The sequence below is a fragment of the Egretta garzetta genome, unplaced genomic scaffold, assembly GCF_000687185.1.
Source record: "Egretta garzetta isolate BGI_Z169 unplaced genomic scaffold, ASM68718v1 scaffold34, whole genome shotgun sequence".
In the NCBI taxonomy this organism is placed as follows: Eukaryota; Metazoa; Chordata; class Aves; order Pelecaniformes; family Ardeidae; genus Egretta; species Egretta garzetta.
Window position 1 is genome coordinate 1765963 of NW_009259586.1, and position 26472 is coordinate 1792434.

The window sequence follows — 26472 nt, forward strand, 5'->3', positions numbered from 1 at the left end:
CAGGAATGCTTTTCTAAGTTTCATGTGAATCATCTAGGTCTGTGATAGACCAGTTGGAGGAAGCTTCTGGACAACAGGCACTGGTTGAGTAGTGTATTCCTACAGAACCCAGTATTCTCCTTCAAAGTGTCCTTCAAAGTTTGGTTTTTGGTTTGTTTTTTTTTTTTTTTTTTTAAATTAAAAAAGAAATCATGTATATATTCAGCTAACCATTGGGCATGCTTTGTCCATAAACCAACACCATTATGAGGAAAGTTTTGCTGCAGCAAAAAACCCTAGTAAATATTGTTTTCTTCTTTTTTTTTTCTTTACTATTAGGAGTATTTTATCTTGAAATTAAAAATCAGAAGCTCAGGGTAAATTATGTTTTTCTGTATATTCTTACTAATAATTCTACAAAGAAGACAGAAACTAATACAAACTCATCTCCACATTTTATCACATTCCAAATAAATGATGCGATGCTCTGGATAAGCGGGCGAGTTTGCTTTCTATTTAAGTGAACAATACTGGCAAGCTCCACAGAGGTGGCAAGTATAGATCAAATCTCACAGATGCATTGTATTTCAAAGGTGGGACTGCCACCCAGTTGCTCTCAATAAGCTTAGTCTCTATGAAAAACAGGTACAATGTTGTCACCATCTGTATAGGTGTAAGCTTGCTGCACTTTTATCAAAAGTTCTGTCACACTCAATAAAGGAGTATGTACACAATATGTAAGCAATGCTTTCTTGTATGGACTAGAATGTAGTTATAAGAGATAAGACACAAAAAGAGTACAAGTAGCATACATGTTGGCATTAATTAACTCCGCTTCATTCTGAACCAGCAGAAGCGTCACTTCCATTAAACTTGTCATAGCAGCTTCACGTACCCTGTTGATACAGACATACATTAGAGGAGTTACATCAGTATTTATTTAAATAAATACATCAGCAGTTAAGTTAAAGAGACACTGGCAAAAAATGCAAAAAAATGAAAGCATTGACCCCTGAGAGCAGCTGTCAGATTTTGGGGAGGAAGAGGACTGTGTACAGCTGTACCCCCAAGCCCCATTCTGTGAAGTGAAACCCACATTTACGCTGTGGGTACAACAGTCATCCTAGTTTCCAGGCAAGCCCCCTGCCTCACCATCTCATTTTTTATTCCAGCCAGATGTCATCAAGTTTATTCTTTATTTTAAGAAGGTTAAAATTGATAACTATCAGTAAAATTCAGCATGTAAGCAGACAGATTTAAATCTAAGTGTTTTGTAAGACCAACCCACATTTTGACAAGATATTTAGGCACGCTTAAAGGTGTCATACTATTTTAAATTTTCAAGCTTAATACTTCCAGTATAAAAAAAGTGATCCAGAATGGCTTAAGTGGCTAAATAATAATCAGTTTTGTGAAAAAAGTATGACTAGTTTGTGCTTGAAGTACGTATTACCTATATGGTGATTTTCTGCCTTCAAAATGTCTAAATGTAGCATCAATATAAAAGAAAGATGAAGACTGTAATTTCAATCAAAAAACAAACACTTGTTTTTAACCACATGCCTTGTCAATACGTGAGTTGTTAAAAGTAGTTTCTTTCTTAAGATATGGGCAGCACCATGGCAGATCCTCAACTGCTTACGTGACCCTGTGGAAGACCAGGACCAACACATTCCTCACATTGGTCACTCATAGTAATGCCATCCTTTGTCAGTAGCAATTAAAAAAAAAAAGAAGAAATTCAACTATTTGAAAAGGTACACCTGCCTACTGTGAAAAGAAATACTCCTGTTTCTAATTTCCAAAACAAGCTGAAAATAGTTGCCTATGCAATCTAAAACTGGGTGGGACGTTTGTTATAGTGGTAAAAAAGGTAAATTACATCATTTTTTCATAAGTAGCTTAATACAAGTTTGGCAATCTTTCATCAAAGGATGTTTTCCTAGTTTTTCATATAGTATCTGACTACTAGATATTCATGTCTAACACCTGTAGACAGATTGGACAAGTCCCAGCAAACAATCTGTCAAAAGAAATGTATAGTTTGCATATGGAAAGTAAAGTTGGTCAAACTTTCCCACGATTCCATTAAAGACAAAAATTACGCACCAAAGACAAGGTCTCTCCATAAAAATGGCAATTCTGCCCATGTATTTCCATCTTAGTCAATGGTTTAGAAAAAACAGAATGAGAAAACATTCATATTTGAAAGCCACAGATGTATTTAACAGCCAACAGTTTGCTATGAGAAAGGATTCCCCTTCCCCCTTTAATTTACATGTTTCTTGATTTTGGCTGGCATTGCCCAAGCTTTAAAAGAATCTGGTGCTCAAAGCACATTTGAATTTTAATGGATGTTGGGTATTTAATTTCCTCAGGATTTCTTTGAAAATTTCCACTTTGTAGAGTTTTGTTTTGGTTTTAAATTTAGACACAGACAGAAAGATAAACAATAGGTATGGGGAACTGAAGTTAGAGCTGTTAGATGTGGAAGCTAACCCGAATAACTAATTATACTTAACTACGTTCTTATCTACTTCAGTATCTCGCCTAATGTTGAAAGCAAAATGCTTAATATCCCTTCCCTTTCTGTGACTCCCCACCCTATATGGTTGCTTGTCCTATGACAATTTTAACAGCCAGTACTGAAGGCTGAGGAACTGGGTATCATTACACAAAACAAGAAAAACACAAACACGCAAATATTAACCCAGGCTGATAAGAGTAGTCTGGATTATTTCCCCTGTGTACTTTTTCTAACACATTTGTAAATATTGTAGTGCAGTACCCTAAAGAAACAAGCTAGACATTTAAAAAGTGCCCAATACTAGCATGGCCCAAAGCATCTTTCTTCTGCTCTGCACTGTAGAACTTGCACTTCACTTTCTGTTCAAAGACAGAGTAGTTATAAATAACTACTGCAACTCACGCTGGAACTGATGAGATCTCAGTGGCTAATAATTACGTGGTAGAACACAAGCATTGAAGTTTGACAGTAGTATAAACTACCTTATGACTGCTGGCAATGAAAAACTCTAGCATGATACATATTGCACAAAAAAAGCACAATTACAACTTTTCTTCCTACATAAGGCACTGGTTGGCTATATGATGTGTTACAGTTGCTCCCATTCCTCATGGTAATTACAAATGTACTTTACAGCACTTGTCCCTGTGCTCAAGCTATCCAAAAAGAAATCCTAAAGAGGAGAATGCCACTGTAATTAACTTTTTTTTCTTTTTTTTAAAGCAAACCTGGGGCTACCAAATAGAATGACACTAAAGTCAAGAGTGAGAAGGACAGGATCTGAAGCAGACAAAACCAGCAATTTGAGCCTAAACAAAGAGTTCCCAAACTCACAGAACACATACTTGGCATCATGTACTCTTATACCAGATTTGAATGGGGATCAGCATGCTATGCGTGGCTGCTGAAGCTGAACACAGCCAATGCTCCAGAACTGGACTGGTTTGCTTGCAGCAGGGAGGGAGCAAGCGACTGAGACTGTTTTGGCCACAGAAAGAAGTAAGATGAGCAAGGAGGAGTGTACACCCTCCCCTGCAAGGTACAGCTAACTTGTCCCACCGCAGCCTTCCCAAGTCAGCGGTTACCATCACAGCTCACAACCATCATCTGTGAGATCTGCCAGCTTTGCTAGAGCCACAACGTACCTAGTTTGGAGCCTTTCATTTCGGTAGTCCTCTATCCCTCCTCACACTCAATTAAAACTACATTATCTTTCATGTTCATATACTACTGTTAAAAACACTCTTCAAAGAAGAGGATAGTGACTGAAAAAATGTCTAACCCAGTTATTTCATACAAATACTGTGCAAGGATATGACTGAAACTAAACACTTAAGCCCTTCATGTGACTCAGCACTGTGAGACAAAAGCTTCTTCAATAAACTGGGAAAATAAAGAAATCTTTTCAACCAAAAAAATTATTTCATACCAGTACTTTTCAGGCACTCCCCCCATTCCTGCCTGGAATGTCATAAAAGCATAGCCAGATACTAGGTCTGAACGATAGACAGGTTGTTAATTTACAATCCTGAACACCCATCTCTGTACCTTGAGATGCTTCGTATAGTTGCCAGACAGGTCAAATATAGATTACCACATCGTTACCCTGGTGGTGGTATTACCCATACTGTTAAACAGGGCTTATACTTTATGTATAGAATCGTATCTAAAAGCAACATTTATCTGCATATGTGCAAATTATAATTATGGATGAAGACAATAAAATTAATGTCTTTGTCAAAACCAACATTTTACTCAAAATCAATTTCCAACAACTAACAGACAACTAAAATTAATTTGTCACATTCATTTACCTAGTTTATGGCTTCTCTATACAAGGATTAAGTGTTACTGCTCTGAGCCTTCTACATAGCAGCAAAATTGTTGTATATTTTAAATGTGCAGATACTGGATTTATTCCTGAATTCTGATAATTTAATACTTTTTATTAACAAGTACTATTTCAGGTTGGGCATATTTGTGCTCATACATACATGACAATAGAGCCTGCATGTTCCCTTAGTACTAATTTGATCTCCAAGATCCATATTTCATGTGGTTTTCTCACACTGTAACTACGTTGTCGAACTCTACAGGATGAAGCAAATAACACGAAATCTTCATCGCTGCTCTGTCTACCACATTCAAAGATTGCAGGAACTTCCAATCAGTAAGTGATGTTACAACCTCAATTACAGCTTCTTTAGAAATTAAACACAAACCCAAAGGAGGACATAAGCCTTTATAGTGCTTTGGTTCATCAATTTAGAAATTGCCTTTTCAGATCAGTGTTACTGAAGGAACACAAAATGTTCAGACAAATGCATTCTTACATACTGAATCTTCTTTATATATGAAGGGAACTGTGGAGACTGAAGAACATCACAAAAAATATGACTGCTACAGACTTAATCTTGAACCTATTCTATAGACTTCACACTAATAGATATAATTGTACAGACTTATGATTTAATTATTCTTGCAATCTAATAGCTGAAATCATTGAAAACCCAAACTTACAAAAAAGTCAGTAATACAGCACAATTTATAAAGTTTTTATCCATCTCAGTTACTAGCCTTGAAAATTGACTACTAACGTGTTATGCAACTGCTCCCTCTTCTGGCAAAAAAACCCACAACACAAATGTATGATAAGAGAGTTCACTAAGTAGGAGTAAACGTATTATTTCAAAGAAACAGAAGTAATGACTTAAATCTCCTTACTTTTTACAACAAAATACACTCCTGATATTCACTAAAATGAACAAATGTCATCCACAAAACCAGAATAAGGCTGAACTTCAATTTAAAACACAAAAGTCCCCATCTTCCTAACTTCTGAGGCAAGGACAAATTCTTGTCAGCCTTTCCTTGCATATTCTACTCCTCCTCCCCCAGTGTATTTTTACCTATACTCAAATCTCCAAAAGCTTGGAGCTATCTACTTAGAACAGGTTTTGAAAAGACATCAGTTTTTAATAGACATCAAACACAACAGCGGAGTTTAAGTCTCTGTGTGTAAGGCATCTTACCATCCTCCAACATCTCCTCGGCTGTCTGTGGTGTAGTCGGTCACACCACTAAGTAGCGTAGCATAAATCTGAGTAACGTTATCTTTGCAGACATGTTCTTCCTGGGATCCTTCTCCATTTACACCTACCGTCTGGCAAACCCTTTAAAAAGAGAAGATGGGGCAGAGGGGAATACCACACTCGCAAGGAGAAAAATTAATACCACAGCTTTGTTCTGTGTTTAGTAAAATTCCCCAGACATAAAATACTCTAAACACCTATAACATCTGCCACAAACAGTATGAAGAATATTTCTGAGCCTACTTGATTATATTTGGCCTGAGGATTTCTGATCAGTGTTCAGGTTTAAAGGAACACAGACAAGGCAAAAAACTCAACAGATAAGCAGACTGTTTTAATATCTGTAATACTACAAAAAGGAACATGTTAAAGTACCTTTCAGTTTCTGAACTCTCCTTAAAATGAAGTAAGCAAGAAGAGCAAAGGACTAATATAATGTGCACTGAATTTGATATCAATAAACTTCTTTACATTGAAGGCATGGTTAACATGAGATATATTTTTTTTCATTGTAACAATTTAAGAGCATATATACCATGATACTATTAACACCAACTATGCCATGGCATGTCAACACAGAAAATATTCCTTTACAGAAAAAGTACAATTTCTTTAAAACAGTTCAATCTTCTTAAGAAAGTGGAAAAAACATATATTCTTCCTCCTCACTAAAGCTCACTGAAGTGCAGCCCATGACAAAGGAAAACTTCAAAATATACTCTAACTATTCAGTTAATTGATTTAAAGAAACAATGCCATCAGAATTGTACTCCATCCTCAGATGTGAGATAATCCTTTGAATCAAAGATATATTGAATAAAGGAGATGCACGCAGACCCCCCCCCCAAAATGCATACGTTATAGTATAACTGATTTCAAGAAGCACGCTATAACAGAAAGTAGAATGAATAGGAGAAAACTTCTAGAGAAAGTATTAAAATTAGACGGAAATAAAGATGATTAACATACTTTGCTACTGCTATTAGGGCATCTCTTCTGGATTCTGCAAAGCTCACGTCTGCAGGGGAAATTAAGGTAACTTTTTTCAAACCTTCCAAAACCTGAAGAAATATAAAAATGGAGACATCTAAATCCAATGCATTATTTATGATAAATGTTAAATTTAGATATCATATTAAAATGAGCTCAATCACATATGAGGAGAACCAAGCAGTCAACAGTGTTTGGTTTCTCATCATGACCTGTCAGCATGCCTCACTTTTCCCTTTGGACAAATGTTCCTCAGCAAAGGGATAATTCAACCTCTAACTTCTCCATTAACACTACTAAAGAAAGGCTAAACTTTAATTATCAGAATCTATGGCAAGCTAAATTCATGATGATTTCCTGGAGTTACTGTACATTACAACCCAAACCCCTTTCACAAAGACCTTTAATTATGATCATTATTACTTATTTGATTACAATCATAGGTTTCATTCAAAATATTGTGTGCCCTCTTCTCATTACAATGATCGTATTTTCTCACCTGTTGGAGCCTGCCCTTTAGCAGAAATCTTGGAAGGGCCCCAAGAGCTCGTGAAAAGCCACAACGAATCATTTCCTCTGTGTTTTGTAGTTCTGAAACATACTGTGTCACCAGCTCATCTAGAAAAAAAATACAATTGCAGAGTGAAAAGCAGCTACCACTTCATTATCATTATATATTTGGCTAAAAAAAACCCCCCAAACCAACAACCAAACAAAACAGGCAAAGATCCCCCAAACAGAGCAGCTAGAAAACTGTATGTTTCATTAAACTAAAATACAGAATACCTTTAATTTCCTACAGAAGAAATAATAAAAATTTTAAGATGTTGACTGCTAAATGAATGAATTCTTATTTCCTACACATGAAGTCAGATTTTTAGACAGACTAATCCTAGTCATTCAGACAGAGAAAAGACAAAGGTCTCAATTTTTAAAAGTTACAATTTTTTAAAAATCCAAAGAATAAATCTAAGCATGAATTTAAATGTAAACACAGGGGAAGAAGTTCTCTTTACGGGTCATCATTTTCCATAATTAGACAGGTACTCTGTGTTAGGAAAGAGATGTCTGTGGATTCATGAAGGTCAGTTATACAACAGTTTTCCACAAATAAAGCCTTAATTGGACTCAGGATTTAAACACACACATGGATCATACCTAAGCAAGAAGATCACATCATGTCACTTTTTATAGAAAGACAAAAATAAAGTTGGGCTTTTTGAAGGAGAAAGCTCAAAAAGCAGCGACCACTTTGAAGTAGGGATGCTGTGCTCAGATTCTGTGCACTGTTACGTGACAAAACATGGACATTGGCTCTGCAAAGAGTAGCACAGAGAAAAGAAGAGTAAACTGAACTGGGCATGAAAAAAAAGGAGGCTCAACAATGAAGTAAAGCTATAAGAAGAAGAAATGAGGATGAATGAAAAAAAGCGAAAAAGTCAGGAATCTGTCTGCCCATTTTTACTGTAGTCTTTATCGTAGATTTAACAAACAACACTTCCTTTACCAGATTTTTCAGCTACTATATAAAACTCTTCTGTAAAATGCAGAGAAAAACAAAGTACTCCAGAAAAGCTTCTAAGAACAACCAAGACAGCTGCAATAAACACAACTCTGGTTCAAAAAGGAGAAAGGTGGTCTGAATATGCACTTCTTAGTCCTCAAAGAAAAAGAATCAGAGATCCTAGGAAGATTACATAATTGTACCATTGCTTTCTGTCACCTAAGATTTAAATGATTGAGCAATATTTGCTAGAGGAAGAAAGAATAGTTGCCAGAAGAAACTACACATTAATCATAACCATAACTCATGACTGACTTTTTTTTTTTTTTTTTTAATCCCTATGCAATCGGCAGGCCTCAACTAGTTCCTCACACCAGGGAACTAACTCCCTGTCCAGAGGTTAGCAATACCTTCATATAAGCACATCTATTATTTAAAAATTCCCAACCACTGGAGTGTAAGACAGAGTCTTGAGGCCATAGGAAGATGCTTGCTTAGACAGCAAGATCTCAGACAGTAAGACTATGACAGTCTTCCCTTTGATTGATGTAAAATTAAGATTGACTTTTTAGCCAAATGACATAAAATTAAGACATGACAACTAGCTAACAAGCAGCTCTCTACTTATAACTACTTAGTAATTATGCTAGCGAGGGTAATGCAAATGTTAATATTCTTCTAAGAGTCTTTAGCTTCATAAAACAATACAGCCTATGAAGTGTCTACAGTATTAAGTCAACACAACCCATCCTGAAAGGATATTAAAAGACAAAGTCATCAAAACCAAACCAGAACACATTAAGACAGAAAAATAAAACAAAGAAAAGGTGAAAACAAACAGAGGCAAAAGAAGTGATTCAGTAAACTTGCAGTCTTATAGGGACAGATTCAGAATGCCAAATCACTAAAGTATCTTTGATCTGTGTTTTCACTTTAATCTGTCAGGTCATAGTGGAACACTGGTTAAATTTTACCAAAAACTTTTTTTTTTCCTAATCCCCTTAATCGTGTCCAGACCTGCTTTAACTGACTTGTCCAAGGCACCTGCATTGTCACTGAATGCCTCCTGCACTGTAGCTTCACCATATATCAGACATGACGTGGAGAATTTTTAGTAGTGGATTTCAGCCCCATAACATACAGATATTAATGGTCGTGAAATAGATAATTTACTGACACAGACATGAAAATACACTTTTCTTTTCCTTTACAAGTTGCTTGCATGTACAATAGCACTTCCATTACCATGTGTGGAAGAGGCTTTAGAGAAGTACAAGGCCAAATAAAAGCATAATCAAGACAGAGCTGATCAGATACTTTCTAGAACAGAAAAATTTCCAACTCACAATTCTATTCTCTAAATCATTCCAGAAAGTCTGATGAAAAATTTTGCCTGTATCTGCAAATCCAACTCTAATTATGGCCCTAGACCATCATGGCTACATCACCATGATTCCTTCAAGCACAAGCCAGATGAAAAGTTAATGTAGAATCCAGCAAAAAACAAGTAAGCTTCATAGTTATCTAAAAAAGCACAGCATCAGAACAGCTGCAGCCATCTATTGTTGACATCTGGCTGAATTTTCAAGTCCACTTTTGCAGAAGCTTGAAACTTCATCCCTACATAAAATGTGACCTATTAACCTTTTAACTCATTTCTAGTGCATTTTCTTTGATTCAGCATTGTCTCCTCCTGCCCAAAGTGTTCAGTTTTTACAAAACATTACCCTTTCCTGAGGTTGCTTTTTAAAATCTGCCTCACTACTGTATCACATCTTGCATGTTGCCTACAAAAAAAATCAGGCATGCAGTGCCAACCTGCGTGAAGGAAAGGGTTATTTTTGGAAAAGTCTTTTTGACAAAAATGTAGAGATTGACCAATATAGAAAAGATGTAAAAAAGTCAACATAGGCTGCTTTTGTATATCAGCCATAATTTCTTTAGGGTATGGACTGTATGTTACTATATACATGATAGGTACCAGTTTCATTCTGGGAACTACCATAATAGAAATAAATAGTAAGATATTCTGTTACCTAATTTAGTAATGACTTAATAATGGCAAAAAATAGGAAAATAAATCAGTATTTTGTTAAATATATGTAATTCACTGTTATGTTTAAAAACAGAAAAACATAAACATTGTTATTCTTAAAGTATCTACCTATACAATCCAGCAAACTGTCTCTGATGGACATGATACAATTTGATACTTGAAAGAAGGAAAGATCCAAGAAAACCAGTATAAAAAAAGGTGTTGATTCATATGCCCCTAATGGAAGTTTAAGCCTACTCCCGTACTACTGATCCAAATCCAAACCAATGAGGTTTCCTATGCACATTTACAAGAACTCTGGGTGTCCTTGTTATCCTTCTCTCCTTATCCCTAACCAATTCTTCTTAAGTCAGCCAGTCTTTAATTCAGATCTCTGGCATACAGTTTATCAAAATATGATGTGAACATGTCTCACCATGAAAATTTAGGATTTGCCACAAACACATATTCTTCGCTTCTTTGTTTTACAGTATGGAATAGAAAAGCAATCTGGTTTTCCTCATATTCACTATTATGGTACCTTCTATTCACCTCTAGTCTAAACCAAGCAAAACCCCTGAGACATTTCCTAGACTTTCAGTTGGTTTTATCATTCTTTCCTGAAGCACTTCAAGGTCTTTTAAAATTAGTCATGTTCCTCCCCATTCTGTCCAACACCTCCAAAGTGCAAGTTAGGTCCAGCCCAATATTTTCTGCCCCTACTGTAATCACAAGTCATTACCCTGTAGAGGTGGATCAGCTTCTCCCTTTTCATTGATGTAATATTCATTACACAGCGCAGCCAGCGCAGAGACTGCAGACTCCTGTAACAAAGGCAAAACTGTGAACTTGATGTATTTACTAAGGTCATACTTTATACTATACTGTGCTTAGAATTAAAAGGCTAAGGAAAAAGAGAGTGGATTTTTTAAAAAAAATCATTCCTTCAACTACTGACATTTACTTTCTTTTTATTTGTTCCCAATATCGGTTTAAGAACAGTTGAACAGGAAACTTATGTAAGAAAAAATGAGATTCTACTCTTATTCCTTCAAAAGTACCAGTAAACTGAATTAATATGTAAGGCTTTGATAATTAATATATCAACTGTATTTTCACTTCAGTTGAAAGACCTCCAGGATGACACAGTAGTACAAAATACAGAAGTCATTATTTCGTCTTAATATATTGATGCCAGATTGATAAGGAACAAGCCATATTTCCCCAGAAAGCACAGAAACACAGAAAAAAAAACATGGACTGAAGGTTATGAACAAAACCCCCTAAACATCCAGCATCACAATCCTTGTGTCTCAATCTTAATTGACTTAGAAAAGGATCAAAGGTTGTGTATTATGCCTGAACCTCCTAATCTTTAGAGTGGTTTCAGTCACTGATATATAACACAAAACTAATACAGCTGCTATTTCAAAAAGCACGTAAGTTTTTTCATAAAATTAATGGTTGAATTATACTTTTCAGCTAATAATATAATGCTGACCAAACTTATAATAAATTTGAGAGCGTACAAGAACTATGCACTGTTCACTCCATACCAATAGCAATGATCCTTATTAATACTCATGTTCTCCAGGTAGAAGAAATCTTAAATGATAACACAGGAATCCTGTATAGTTTATGAACTCTACCCTCAAAGACACCTCAGACTTCTTCTCTATGCAAAAATCAAGGACTGGAAAGAAAACCAGTACTTATCTAAATAATATTCTAACACAGGCATTATATTAACAAAATATACAGAATTATCTAATTGCTGTAGCTCATAAACATAGAGTAGTTTGGGTTGGAAGGGACCTTTAATGGTCATTTAGTCAAACCCCTCTGCAATGAGCAGGGACATCTTCAATTAGATCAGTTTACTCAGATCCTTCTCTTTCTAAAGGGAATGGTTTTCACCTTAAATGCATGAAGTTGCATTTTTCAGGAAAAAAAAAATTACTTCACAATGACTTAAGCATTGTCCTTAAAATTATTTCTCTCTAAAATATATACAGAAATCAAGTGAGAAATAACATTTACCAAACATATTTTGCTCAACATTAATGTTAACCAAACAAGTAAAAATTCTCTAAAGTCTATAATTAATTCTTCTAAGCTTGGTTTAGAAGTTCCAGTTATAAGACATACAAACTCTTGGAGTAACTTGCTAATGCCAAAAGAATATTCCAAGAATTCAAATTTCATCTTTTAATTTTCTTCAGTGATTTGGATACATTCTAGTCTACTCTGTCTTCCAAGGAAGACTTTAAAAGATGAGCTACCAGATACTTTTAATGGCTTTTTATCTTATTTTAAAAAATTAACAACATGAACACAGTATGTTATATTCAAATTGTCTCTGTCATGGCTATAAGTTTTAACAGAGCAGACAATAATTGTCTATTTTGTCGAGACATGGTAGAGCCTTTAAGAGCGCAAGATCAAACTGCCATGGTATTACTCAGGATAATTAAGGCAAACAATTGGACATGTTAAGATCATGTACATAAAATAGTATGAAACATATCCATCAATGGATTTAATATTCAGAATTAGAGTAGCTTGAGAGCACAGTAAAAGGACTTGCAACAGAGTTTAATGGAAAATTTAAGCACATTGTCCTGAATAACTCTGGTTGATGACACCAATACTCTGTTAACAAACACATCCTCAGTACATCAGGCCTGAAGACATCATCCAGAGATTCTTTTTAATTCTTACAAAAGTTCTCTGAAACTACCCAAATCAAAATATCTTACACACGTTACAGTACACCAAAATAGGAGCAAAGTCTCACGTCAACGCAACCATATAGCCGACAGCAAGTAGCTTCAAGCAATCGTCAGCGACTATGCAACGCCAGCCCACTGTCAATGCCAGCACCTGTCAGGTACTTTGTCCCAATGTACATACAAGAGCAACCCTTGTGATAGCTGATCAAGTATTAATCAAAAAGGTCCCTTTGAATTTTAAGGAATTTAATTTTTAAAAAAAAAATAACCCATCTTGCCAGTCTAAGAAACAAACATTCAAGAACCAATTAGGTTCCACGGAAAATAATTCATCAATGGAAAGCAAAAATACTTCTATTTCTGTATTTAATGTGACCACATGAAGAAGGAGGAACTTTGTACCTTTATATGCTGCCGTGCAGCGCTTGAAACAAGAGGGAGACTTCTTAGACTGTCATTTATTAACCACTGCCAGCCACCTGAAATAGTAAGGAACATAACTGATATTAATTTTTCTTACTTTCTGAACTGCAGCATTCTTTGTTTTATTTTTTTACAAAGACCAGCAATTATACATATTGACGTATTTCCTTGTTTTCTAAAATAAACAAGGTCGTGATACTCAATTAGTATAGCTATCCTGGTTTGTTCTACAACGTACATAGCACAAACACTGCATCTGGTAATGCTGAAAACTTGACAGGAAAAAAAATTAGTAAACAGCTACAAAACAAATCTTCAGATAACATCACCATCTGTTGCAGTATTTGTGTATCTTTTTGATATTTTTTTATTTGTTAGGCCACCCAACCTTGCTTCTTTGAAAAACATAATTTGTTAATACTTTAGCTTAATGTACAACTAGTAAGATAATGGAAGGCTATTTAAAATATGACATACCGATTATTGGATCTCCTCTAAATGGCATTTTTGATAGCGACAACTTTTCAATTAAAGTGCAGACTGTAAGAAAATAAATTTGGTAACTGGATAAATACAAAAAAAGAGAAACTGCAGCAATTTTGAAGATACAACCACATCAAGTTACATTAGTATCAATTTTAAATTGAAGAAAATTTACAAGGAAACTTGTATTCTTACATACAAAAAAAGCTACTATGCAGCAAGTCCCATGATTCATGCAAATCCATTATTTGGTGGTATTACTTGTTTTTTCCCCCCCTGCCATTTAAGGTGCATACATACATATTGGCCACCTTTCTGTTTCTTTACCAGTCTGTAAATGGCTATTTATCATCATTGATATACAAAAGGCTTTCCTACTTATTAGCATTTTTTTGGACGTTCAAGGAGCGGCATCTGTTCACTGCACAGAGCTAGGAGCTGTAAAACTGGATGCAGCTTTATTTCCTTTGATACTCAGAATACGAAAAAATGTCATTTTAATAATTAAGTCCTTATTATTTTAAATCTATAAACTTAAATGAGTTCTAAGCTTACAAAAGCACTTTCAGAATAGTATTTTTTTTTTAGTGTTTCAAGGCTGTTTTGGAGGATAGAGATTAACTCAGTAAACATTGCAAACTTTTACTATACAATAGATTGACTGCATTGCTCAAGTGAGAACTCGGAGCACTTAGGGAATACAGGATCCTTCACCTCCTAGTTACCAGTTCAAATAAAACAGACCAGTATACATCCACAGTCACAATCTGACGGCTTTAGAGCTGGTGGAGGCTTGGTGGAGAGAGGGAGGACAAACCAAGCTACTACATAATGCCACCTTTTTGTTTTCCTCTCCTCCCACAGCTTAATCTTTGAATCTTACTCCGGGCTCTGTACACAGTTCATCCTCCTCTTCATTTATAATCAACTTACTGGGCTCCAAATCTACTCTTGACTTCAGTCCTCACTATGCTAATGCCACACAATCAGGCTCCCTGTGCTCAAACTCCATTCGATCTTACATGTCAGCCTCTTTGTTCTGATATTTATTCACAGACAAGGTTAAGTACAATGTGACTAAACCCAAGTCTCTTAGGGTTCCTCCTTAGTTCTCTACGCTTCTTTTATGCTCTATTGTGGCTCAGACCATCATCTTCATTAGACATGCATGCAATTTGTGGAATATTTTCAATTCTTCTCTTATTCCACCTACACTGTTGTACCATGCCAAAATAAGTGTCATTTGTACTTCTCCAGTGCTATGAAATACCTCCAATACTATGAAATACTCAGCTGCTTAAAAGCTGAAACATATTAAAACCCTCTCTACCTATTGTTTCAGCCTCCATTATCATGTCACAAGACTGTAAACTCATTCAAAGACTGCAGAAATCCCCTTGCCCCACTTCACCCCTTCTATCTGATCACCCACCCATCTTGGTACTGAAACTCCTTTACCCACTAAGTTTGGATGGCTTCACATCTTCAAAGCTGGAATCTGCTATACAGCATTCAACTCATGAGCAGGAAACTCAAGTTGGCATCATTTCCTTATCCACCCAGGCTACCTGGATGGATACTTTTTCCTGCAAGGCCCTTCCTTTTTACAGTGGTTCTGTATAAACAATCTTCAAAATCCATGTGAACAACCCACCATATTTTCTGTGATACCACCCCTTCCACAAACTGTTGTTTATATGGCCTTTATTCTTCACCTTTCTGTGCACACGTATTATGATAAAACCATTAGTTACATGATGTCATCTGTCTTAATGGACAGATCACATCTCTTCTGGGGAGGAATCCGAGTAAATCAATGAAGGATGCCAGCTCAATCCTAAAGAAAGTTCACTGTGTGCAACAACAGAAGGAGAGAATGTGTGACAAAGCAAGAACTATCTCCAACTCTTACACAAACAGGGTTATTCACAATTGTGCTGGCAACCAATGTCCTGGTGCACCCGTCTTCTGATTGGCCTCCAAACTTTGTATTTTTTAATTACTGTGCATACTTTATTTATGCATTCAACACAATATATGCATAACAAGCTGGGGAAAAGGAAATGGAAGAATTCATTACTGCACATTTTCTGCTGTGACACTTACCAGCTGGTCTCATCAGTTCTCCACCTAAACCCCTGCAAAGCAGAAACAGAGCCTTCAGAGAACAACCTACCACAGGCAATCTGAGTGCATTGCTTAGTGAAGAAAAAACCCTCAAAACCATTTCAGAATTAAAACAGATCACAAAATACCTGCAGTTTTGTATTTGACCAAGTCTAAAAATATTTCTTTTTACGTCAACTGTTGTCTTGACTTCAGCATGATTTATACAAAACCTTCCTGAATATTTAACTTTCTTCTTGCAAAAATGTGGTCCCATTCTTTCTAATTTTTAATGCGAATAATAGAAGACTATCAAGTTCATTCTGCTTTTCTTTTCACTTGCTGTGGAAGCATTCCAAACCTGTGGGACTTGCCACAGGACTTCTCAGTCATATAGCCTCTACGAGCTTCTGACTTCCACAACTGAAAAGAATTACATGCAATTTTTAAACAAAATCTTCATCTCTGGAACGTCAAATAGAAACTTCACTTACCCATTCCCATTTTCAGAAATGTTAACTGGCTTACTTTCCTGACAAAGTTTCTCACCCTTCTCTCTTCACCCTCTCCCCATCCCTGCTAAAGCCCCCTCCCAAGTGATTTTGCATTCATCACCACAAGCGAGAGGGTAAAAACTTCCAACACATCAGAAAAAGGAGAGAAACAAATGGCTTGAGATGCTTCAGCCCCTCCTGAAGTAGGTGCGTGTTATACAAGGATGTTCTCACCAGCTCAGACCTCAGGCTTATCCAGCCCAGTTATCCTGTCTGAACATTAGCCTGGCCACTGGCAGCACTAGGAGGAGAAAGCGTGAACTGGGCAGAAAGGGGGGAGAGGGAGAAGCGTCCTGGAAATGGCAGGGCCTGTTTCCATTCTTTAGCCTCTCATGTCCCTGGGCAGAGAGATGTCTCCTCACCCTGCTGAGCAATGTCTGCTGGTTACGTGGATATCCCTGAGGCACTGCGAGCACTGCTTGGGGTGTTCTGCTCAGTGTCACCCTCTGTGGCTTAATTTTTCCATTTTACAAACCTTTGACCCCTGCCCTCCCTTTGGAGATTTCCTCCCTTGGCTCCTTATTCTTGTGTCCCTCCACTTCTGCTGGAATATTTCTTCCCAGAGGTGTGCCAAACCCTTAATCACCTGTTCATATGGCCATGCTCTGGCAGAAACTCCCAGCAGGGGGGAGGAACAACAAAGGCTTTTTTGTTTATTTGCTTGGGTATTTTTTTTTTCCAAACCTTTTCTTCCCTCCTCTCCTCCACCCTCCCCACAATAAAATTAGTAGCTATGCTCAGAAGGCAAACTTAGCAACCCTAACAACTCTTAGAACTTTGTTCTCCAATTTATCCTTTTATATGAGCTTCAAAAGCCTAAACATTTTAAACAAGTTTTTTCATCCCATACAAGTTGGTGCCTCCTGTAATATGCACTGGGTTTCTGACTGCTCAACATTTTCATTGGTTTTTCAGGTAATGCAGAGACACCAACTCCACAATATTCCCATTTGCCATAGGTCAGCACTTCCTTTAATTGGGAAACTTTTGCTTTCGACAATCAATATATTAAGCTCAATGTAATAATCCACCGCTCAGTTGATCATTATAGGAAGCAAGCACAGATTCCACAACCCCATGCTGATAAGGTCTTTGTAGTATCTACCCCACCTTCCTGACATGTTGTCTGCTCTCCAGCTTCTAAAAAATTTAAATTAGAAAACAAAGAAGTGATGCAAGGAGACAAGACAGCAGCAAAAACAGAATGATGTAGTAAGGCTTGCTTCCTCTCCAACGTTTCTTTTGCCTTCATTTTGTCCTCACCCATTCCTTGCCTTTCGTCTGTTGTCTTACTGCAAATGAGTATAAAATAATGATCTTGTAAATTTGTTTGGTGTGCAACAGAGTCTGCTGATGCAAGGATTCAGATACAAACTTCTGCTCAAACTACAAAGCAAGAACTGAGTCATAAAGGCTGCTCTTCTCCACTTCTTCACACTGCCAATAAGGAAGTCAGGGCACTTAAAGCTACTCTTATGTTAATAATTTGACAGCTATCCCTTCCTCTGGCATTACATCAACTCAATTTAATTTCAGAGTTTAGAGCTTCGCTGAGGATTGTTGTCCCTGTGCAAGAATGAAGAATGGCAACAGCGATTTGCATAGTAAGATTTCCATGTAACGCAGAAACTATAATCAAATCTATCTTTGAAGGCACTGCGATACCATGTGTTCTTCTCTGCAAAACTTTTCAAGTTATTTCTTGCCAAGACATCTCAGTACATCCATCAATATATCTGAAATTTTTCCCCTTTCCACAGCTCATATGTATTTCAATTTTAAGAACAGAGAATTCTATCACAATCCTAGATCTTTCCTCAGTCAGTGTTTAGTTTGTCAAACACGATGCGCATCTTTCTATTAACTTTATCTTGCTCTACAGTATTTCACTAAATTAAAAAGATACGGATCTACCTAATTCAGAGATTCTGAATTTTGCTGTACAGTCAGGATTCTCTCTTTTTTCTTCCAAAGACACATCACAAGTTGCATCACTGTTTCAAGGTTTAATTATTAATTCAATTTGTAAATTGACTGATGCAGTGCCCAGGTTCCATGAGCTCCTAAGCATTGCTTCCTATGTGCAGTTCCACAGCAATGCGTCTCTCCTAGAAGCATCTTAAGATGAGTCACCATTTATTTGTGGAAAAAATATTCAAAATATATAATCCCTTGTAGAACCAATGAATTAAGATTATTGACTAAGAATGTATCTGTTTTGAAATTAAGTAGGCCTGAATCAGAACAGATGACAGTGCTGTTTTCAGTGCATACACAAGTTCAAGGTATTTTTTGTGGAATTTTTTTTTTAATGATTTAAAACCTGCTTTTTGTGAGAAGTTCTGAATTCATCTTTAAGATTATAAAAATAACAGTAACTGAAGCTGTTTAGAATTGAATAGCATCTTTGTTTTCATGAGCATCTGAATCTAAAGTTAAAACTACTGGAATAGCTGAAGAGATTCAATTGTAAATACTCAATTTCCAGGAAACTGAGGACACCTGCTGAGTATTTTCATCTCCATATTAATAGTATCCAGTGATTTTCCATGGGAACTCTGTCTCAAATAGAACTGAGGTATATTAAAAGGTCCAGGCTGTACGTTTACTGGGCTTTGGAAGTACAAAATGGCTTTATCACAAGGTACACAGAGGAGGAAAGAGATACCTTTAAGCACAGCTGAAAAAGCCTGTGTATTTAAAAAAGCTCTTATGGTCACCCCGTGAAGATGCAGAGAATAAACTATACTAGGCTGACAAACACCTATTTTTAGGTTACTGTAAATTCAGATGCTGACCGCACACATTATGTATTCCATTCTAACACCAGAAGATCGTAGGTAAAAGTAAGAGTCTTCCCAGTGACTTCAGTTAGTAGCAAAAGAATTTCACCTCATAACTCTTCAGAACATAGTATAGCACAATCTCCCAGAACCATCATGCTACTGGATAGAAAAAATAATTTAAACTTGGAAGAACTGTTAAGATGAGCTTTGTTGCAAGGCTGGAATTATTTGCTGATTAAGTTAATACGCCTAAAACCCTCTTTTACATAGATGACTGCCAAGAAACACATTTGCCCTGAAACCATCAAGATTAGTTGCAACCTTAAAGGTCTCTGAAATGAGACGAGTTTCTCTTTTGCCTAGCACCTGTCAACACCCAGGGGCTACCTCACTCTTTTGGAAAAGTTGAAACTCTGAAGATGACAGTCCAACTTACACTGCCTACCATTCTAATAAACCTAAAATTGCTCGTCTCACATAGCTGAGCATGTAATACACACAGCCCGTCTCTTCATGTGTTACAAGAATGAGATCAGAGCAAAACTCGGCATGCAGCGCGTTGTGCTAACTGAATCATCCAGTGTGGGAGTTGCTAACAAACGCTGCGCAGCCTGTCATACCCAGCTCTGATAGGAACCCTGAAGGCCCAATAAACAGAACATTTGCTGAAATACAGAAGTGCAGTGCAACTACCTGGAAGAAGCCCAGTATATCTATCTGCAGCACTTCCATATCCGTCCTTAGTTTATCTTGTTACCCAACTGTGTATTAAGACCTACATTATCAGAACTGGCTACAAGAAAGGAGGTAAATAAATTCAGCTGAATATTCAGTCAAGAACCTTGTATCAGATGATGCATTTTTAAAGAATCTTAACAGAGCTACTATTAAAAATACTTTTTTCTTGAGGACTTTTCCTATTGAGAACTAGTAGAAGGTCTTAGATGCACTACAGATATGTGTCTGCTACAAAAATAAAGATACTAACCATGCTGGTTCAATGGAAGCATAATATAAATCAGGCTGATCATTAACACCATGTTTAAACTGGCAGACTGACTTCCTAGCCCAAGTAAGACAGCTTAAGGCAACAGATGCCACAAGTTTTTGTCTTAGGATTTTATATATATAAAAGTAATGTTTAAAGCAAATAAAATATAGCTCAATTTTTATAACTCTATAACCTGTATAGCACAAAACTGGCACAATGGACAAATACTGTTTAAGTCGTGTGGTTTGCATATGGCTTGCTATAACTAATGCCCATTTAATACAGAAAATCAGGCTCACTGCACAATACTTGACTGGAAGTGCACATGCAAATGCTTAAACCAACCAGCTCCTCAAGACAAACCAGTGCATCAGATGTGTCAGACTCAAGACTAATGTTAGGAAGTACATATTGATGTGTCTGGACTTGCATTCTCCTTTTTCAGTGTACTATGGTAAACCCAGAAAAGGACTTATACAGGAAAGACAGATACTTGCATTTTTAAAATAATTAATACAGTAGAGGACAGGATTTTCTACAATTAGCACAGACAGATTTGACTGCTTCACATACACTCAAAATTGAGACACTGTGGAGTATAACTCCAAACTTGGACTGTGCCCCGTTTGAAGGATAATTCATGGTCATCATTCAAAATCAGGTTAAAGGCATTACAAATGCTGATGAACAAAGATGGTTAGTTAAATTCAAGTTTCCATTACAGCACTTTGGCTTTATGTTTTTTGACTTGAGGTACTTAATGGATTCAATGGAGTCCTAAGCATTAGACAAACAAGAAACTCACGACCCATTTTCCAGCTTAAACTTTATAAATTACAACTTTAAAAAAAAAAAAATCACCGCATTTTTACATTTTACTTCCTTTTCCTTTTCTCACAGGCCAATGCAATTTCTGAAAACAGCTTGATCAAAGCATTAAAATTCATTTGGTCCACAAAAAGACAGCTATTTTGTTGCCAGAGGTGAAAGTAAAATACCTAATAAACGGTTGCGACATGTGGCCTAATGCTTTTTGTTAATGCAGTTTAAAAACTAGAAATACAAATAAAACACACAGGTTTTCAACATTCCTACAAGATGTTACACCGAAAATTCCCAGTAGCAATTTCTCAAATGGAAATCTTTGGAATATTATGTGCAATAATTACTCATCATGAAACAAGTTTGGCTTGTTTCACTAAATGCTTGCCCAGCAATACTTAAATTGCTGGTTTGTTTTTATAACCTAGTTTATTTTTCTTGTCCTATTTTAAAATATTTTATGCATACCAATATTTTAAAATATGGATTATAGTAGACATCTCTGTCTTGGCCTAAGTATTAGAGTAAACAGCAGTGAATCAGTTATGCTTGGAGTTGAATTAGAAGTCTTATCTAGAATGAAAACATTTCTGTAGGCATCTTATAAATACCATTAAGTGCAAGAAGTGCACATTATGACAAAAACAAATTACACCCAAGCTCCACCCTGACATTAAAGAATTTATGGGAGCCAAGACAGCCACCCACAAAGACACTAATATACAGTATCAGCATTAAAACTATCTGCCAGTACAAACTAACTTTGGCGTGGAAGTTTCACATCAGTATGTACGACCCTCAAGAAGTAAATTTTAACATTTTTTCAGAAGATTTCAGGATACAAAAACTTATAATCAGTAATTACACAAAAAACCAGTTAAGGTTTATTGTTTTCAGATATGTCACATGCAAAGAAGTAAACTAAACTGCCAGAATGCTCAAAGATTTTTTCAGTTTAAGGAGAAAAAAAAACCCTCATTTGCATATACAATCATTATTACAAGTCACTAATTACATTTTGATTTCCTTAAATTTAGGAACAAACTGTGAGGTTACATACCAGTTTTAATTCACATTTACTTAACAGTTACTTAGGCAAACTCCCTTTATTTCCTGGAAGCTTCAATAAATAGGAAATGAAAAACAACTCAGTGAAAACTCATTTACATTTCTTTGGTGCAAGAGTTGAAAAATTGCATTGAACCTTTTGTAATACTCCTGGCCTACTCATTACACAGGATGAAGAAAGTAATTCCAGATTGTAGATAGAAGCTCCTCTAAAAAATAAGTAAATAAAATTTGGACTCATTAACTTATTAGTTAAAGGTCATTTCTATAGACCTATTTGAACCAAACAAGTGCTACATTACAGGTGAATAATGGGAAAGAAATCCATTACTCACTGCTGAAGCCATGGATTAGTGAGCATGTTCTGTTTCACATTCGCTCCTTTCTTTAACTGTCTCTATCACAATATTGAGACCAGTACTTACCACTTTCCCATTAACCTAACATGCCTGTGAGTCGCACTCGCTAACCACCTCAACCATTATAAAACGACATCAGCCTCTGTAATAGGAAGGCAAAGCCAGAAGAATGCATGTGCTTGTATTCTGATGAACCGAGAGAGACTGGCAGTCTATGGTAGGCGTAACTAACTATACCAACCAAAAAGCCCCTAGGATCCTACTGGTTCCATTACTTCTAATTGATACTTCCCAATACTAAAAATAGTTTTTTGCATCCATTTTCTTACCTGTACAATTGACGACTGCAAAGCTGGGTGGGGGGGAAGCAACAAACATTAATATTAGCAGTTTGTTTGATACAAGTGTTCTCATTTTTCCTCCTCACATGCAAAGTCTATATACAGTGAGGTATGCACCACTCTGGATTATCTTAAAAATAAAATTCAAAGGAAAATCTTTTTAAAAAAACCCTCTCTCTATCCATTTGAATTTTACATTCGAAGAAAATTAATTTAACACATTCATAAAGTACTAATTTTTTTAAATCCAAATCCTAGCTGCTCCTGCACATACCCTGGAAGCTAGTTTGGCTTTTTAAAATATATTTGCTTTCCATAGTTGGCCCTTCTAAAATGATGATGTACTTCACTGTCTGAAAACTGAAAATAACTACAGATTAAACAGAAAAAAACTTATTTGAAAGCTCAATTATGACTAAAGAATATTATCTCATTGTTAATATTACAGTAGGCCATCTACAAAAATCAGAGATTATCAAATTTCTATGTAGTAAAAACCCTAAACCCCAGATTTTTAAAAAGAAAGAATTTACACCAACTTTGCAGATTAATGATAAGAACAGACAACAGCAGAAACCGGAAAGAATCGTTAACAAATTAAGGCCACTGTAACAGTACAGATACTGCTGATCAAGTTTTCCAGCATTTCAACATAAGAAAGTTCAACAAGGACAAAGATACGTTTTCAAACTGTTGCAGCAGCTTTCACCTATGCACAGAATTAAGCCATCACCTATGTACTTTAAAGCACAACGGGTAAATGGTGAAGCCCAACAGCTTTAGCACATCAGAACTGGGACTAAAGCTACTACAGATACCGCAGAAAATGAGTAGAAGCCTGAACGCTGAAGTAGTGTCTGTTCCATAAGGTGAAGAAATAGGACCCAAGAGAAAAAACCAACAACATGGAATGACTTAAAATTAAAGGGACAAGTTAAGCAAAATTATCTCCATAGAAGCACTTTAAATTGCTATGAGCAGGACAAGGCTTCGTTTGTCATAAGCAAAGACAATGCATCAGTTGAAATACAGAATATGACTTTCAAGGTCTATAAACAGGTAAATTATGGATGCAAGGATTTAGGGATGAAATCCCAATAAAGTAAAAAAAAAAAAAAAGAATAGAAAGGACAGACAATGGACTCACTAGGAGATGTCTCTTGAGCATGGTCATATTAAGGCAACAGCCAGACACCTATCTGCATGGCCAGTTGGTATGTCCAGAAAAGGAGAAGAAACAGAAGGGGAAAGAAAAAGAAAGCAAAACCGCACGCAGTATTTCAGCAGTATAACCGACAGCATCAGAGAAAGCGACCTAGCTAAGAAGCTGGCAGAACAGAAAGGCACAAACCCCAAAATTATACTGCAGCAAGACACACGGTCAAGGACATCTAGCCTGGGGTGTGTGTCCAAATTTGTATTTGTGAAATTGTTTACTCTGGGCAAAGGGAAGAGGAAGGCGGAGAAAAGCTGTCTTAATTGTAAATGTTTGTTTAAAAATAACACACGTATCAGGTTAAAAGATATATTTATACTTGTTACAAACCTCTTGATGGATTTGCTTAAGTCCCTCCAATGATTTTTCATTGAAATAATATGTTATAGATCTGTAAAGGTATACAAAATTTTTAAGACTGGTTTCTTAATCACGCTATAAATAACTTTTCTTCCATGACTTCATTGTACAAAAAACAAAAAACCAATAATTCGATTTCCAAATTATTCTCAACAGAAATAAGCAATATTTAATTTTAAATAGATCAGCAAACGTAATAACATAAGTTCTTTCCTTACCAGGTAGTAAGCTCATTCTTAAAGGACTATAAGAAATTAGTATCACTTACTAATAACATTATGATCAGCAATACACCAATAATCCTTATCAGCTCAGTTTTATTTTCGGTCTCCAACACTTCTGTAATTTTTCTATCAATTTCAAGTATTTCCTCCTACTAAAAGCGCTCTGCATCTTTTTCTCTAACTTTTCAACTGACTTGAAACAGGAACTCTTAAGATTAACACAAAATCTTTTGATAGACACTGCTGGCAAATACAATTCCTATTTGTCAATAATTAAAGCCATAAAGATGACAGCACACTGGATATCTATCATTTGAATTAATCTCAGTGTATTTAGCTTGCACAGATGACAATATTAAATTTGTAAATGTCACCACTTTAGTATCTTTGTATGACTGCATCAGAATGTCCTCGGAAGTAAAATAAAAAAGGCTAATCAGAGAGTGATTACCCAACTTTTAGAATTAAAATGACCCAGAAAGTCTGACTGGTTTTTTAAAATGTATTTCGCCGGTGTACCTATATCTATGTCTCCTGCAGAACCGTATTTGTTTTCAGTGAAGTTTGCTCTCTGGAGTCTTATTTTCTACTGCCTTGATCTCAAACAGCCACTCATCCCAATTTAAGTCATGCTAGTATAAAATTCTACTGCTAACGTAACTTCCAAATTCTAGTTTTTGCAATAAAGGTTTTCAACCATTTTCCACATGCCATTCTTGTGAAATAAAGGTAAATTACTTGTTTCTTTAAACACAACATTAAAGCAAAAACATATCCAAATGATTTTGTCGCTTATTCTGGCTGTATCACCTATATCTAATACATATGCTTGTACACACACACACACAGACCCATATATATCTCTCTCTACATATATCTCTATATAGATCTGGACCAGCATTCAGCAGCTACAATTAAATCAGCCCAACTCAACAAGCTGCCTGAGGAGGTATTTCTCTAACACTGAAATCAAGAGACTGTCCCCTCACCAGGAAGACAGCATACTTATGGGGAAAGGGGGTTTAATCTGTATTTAAATTATAACCTTCAACTCTCCACAGTAAGGCAGCAAATGATCTCACTTTCCTGACAATGAATTTGGACTTAAGTTTATAACATCACAGAATACAATGTGAAGGCTTGGCATGACTGATCAAAACAAACAAAAATTCAATGGAAAAGAAGTTCTGTAAGATGGAGATTTCCATAATTATACTCGGGAAGTTTTCAATAGACCAGATATGAAAGGAAAATTTATAGTCAAGATAATCTTGCATTTATACCTATTATTCTCTTCTGCTAGTTTACACAGTGCATGGGTGATCTCAGCACAGGCAAGAATTGCCCCATGGCGTGTGTGCAGATCTGTGCCCACTGATAAAGGTAGAAGTCTCGGCAAAACTGAAAGAGAATAAAAATTTATTTTTTTTTTTTAAACAAAGCATATTGACAGATCACAGTTCTAAATGCAATCATGACTACCTAGAAATAACATGGGAAAACAGTTTCTGGAAAGTCAGGCCAATGAATGCTGGCCATTGTCTGAAAACTGAGTTTTAAAAATAGAAGAAAATTCTGACAACGCATACTAAACTCCCCCAAGAAATTTTGTACTCACAACTACCTCCCTGCTTGGAGTAAATAAAATAACATACTTGCTATTAGCCATTGGGCTGGCTGAGCAGCAAGGGAATTACTTCCATGTAAACTGCCGCCTTCCTAGCCCACTATAGGGAGCCTAGGTAAGATCTGTAATTACAGATCCACCTGGGTGTCAGCTGCTGTCTTTCAGCCATATTAAAAAGCAGCTAGTACATCCACAGAATCATGAGTGGGCCAAGCAAAGGATTCTGCATTCATGCTGAGAAACATTTGATTGC

General features: G+C 36.2%; 1 protein-coding gene across 3 annotated transcripts in view; it reads right to left on the reverse strand.

Moving 5' to 3' along the window:
- TBCD (tubulin folding cofactor D) overlaps positions 1–26472 on the reverse strand; it is a 130610-nt gene that overhangs the window by 25648 nt on the left and 78490 nt on the right. For all 3 annotated transcript variants that reach the window (XM_035893406.1, XM_035893405.1, XM_035893407.1), the window contains exons 20-30: positions 25876–25993; positions 24339–24399; positions 22781–22803; positions 15872–15903; positions 13760–13822; positions 13262–13338; positions 10870–10951; positions 7088–7206; positions 6568–6659; positions 5539–5679; positions 792–875 (exon numbers count right to left, since the gene is read on the reverse strand). In XM_035893406.1, coding sequence (XP_035749299.1) covers positions 792–875; positions 5539–5679; positions 6568–6659; positions 7088–7206; positions 10870–10951; positions 13262–13338; positions 13760–13822; positions 15872–15903; positions 22781–22803; positions 24339–24399; positions 25876–25993 — 892 coding nt within the window. The remainder of the gene's footprint in view (positions 1–791; positions 876–5538; positions 5680–6567; positions 6660–7087; positions 7207–10869; positions 10952–13261; positions 13339–13759; positions 13823–15871; positions 15904–22780; positions 22804–24338; positions 24400–25875; positions 25994–26472) is intronic.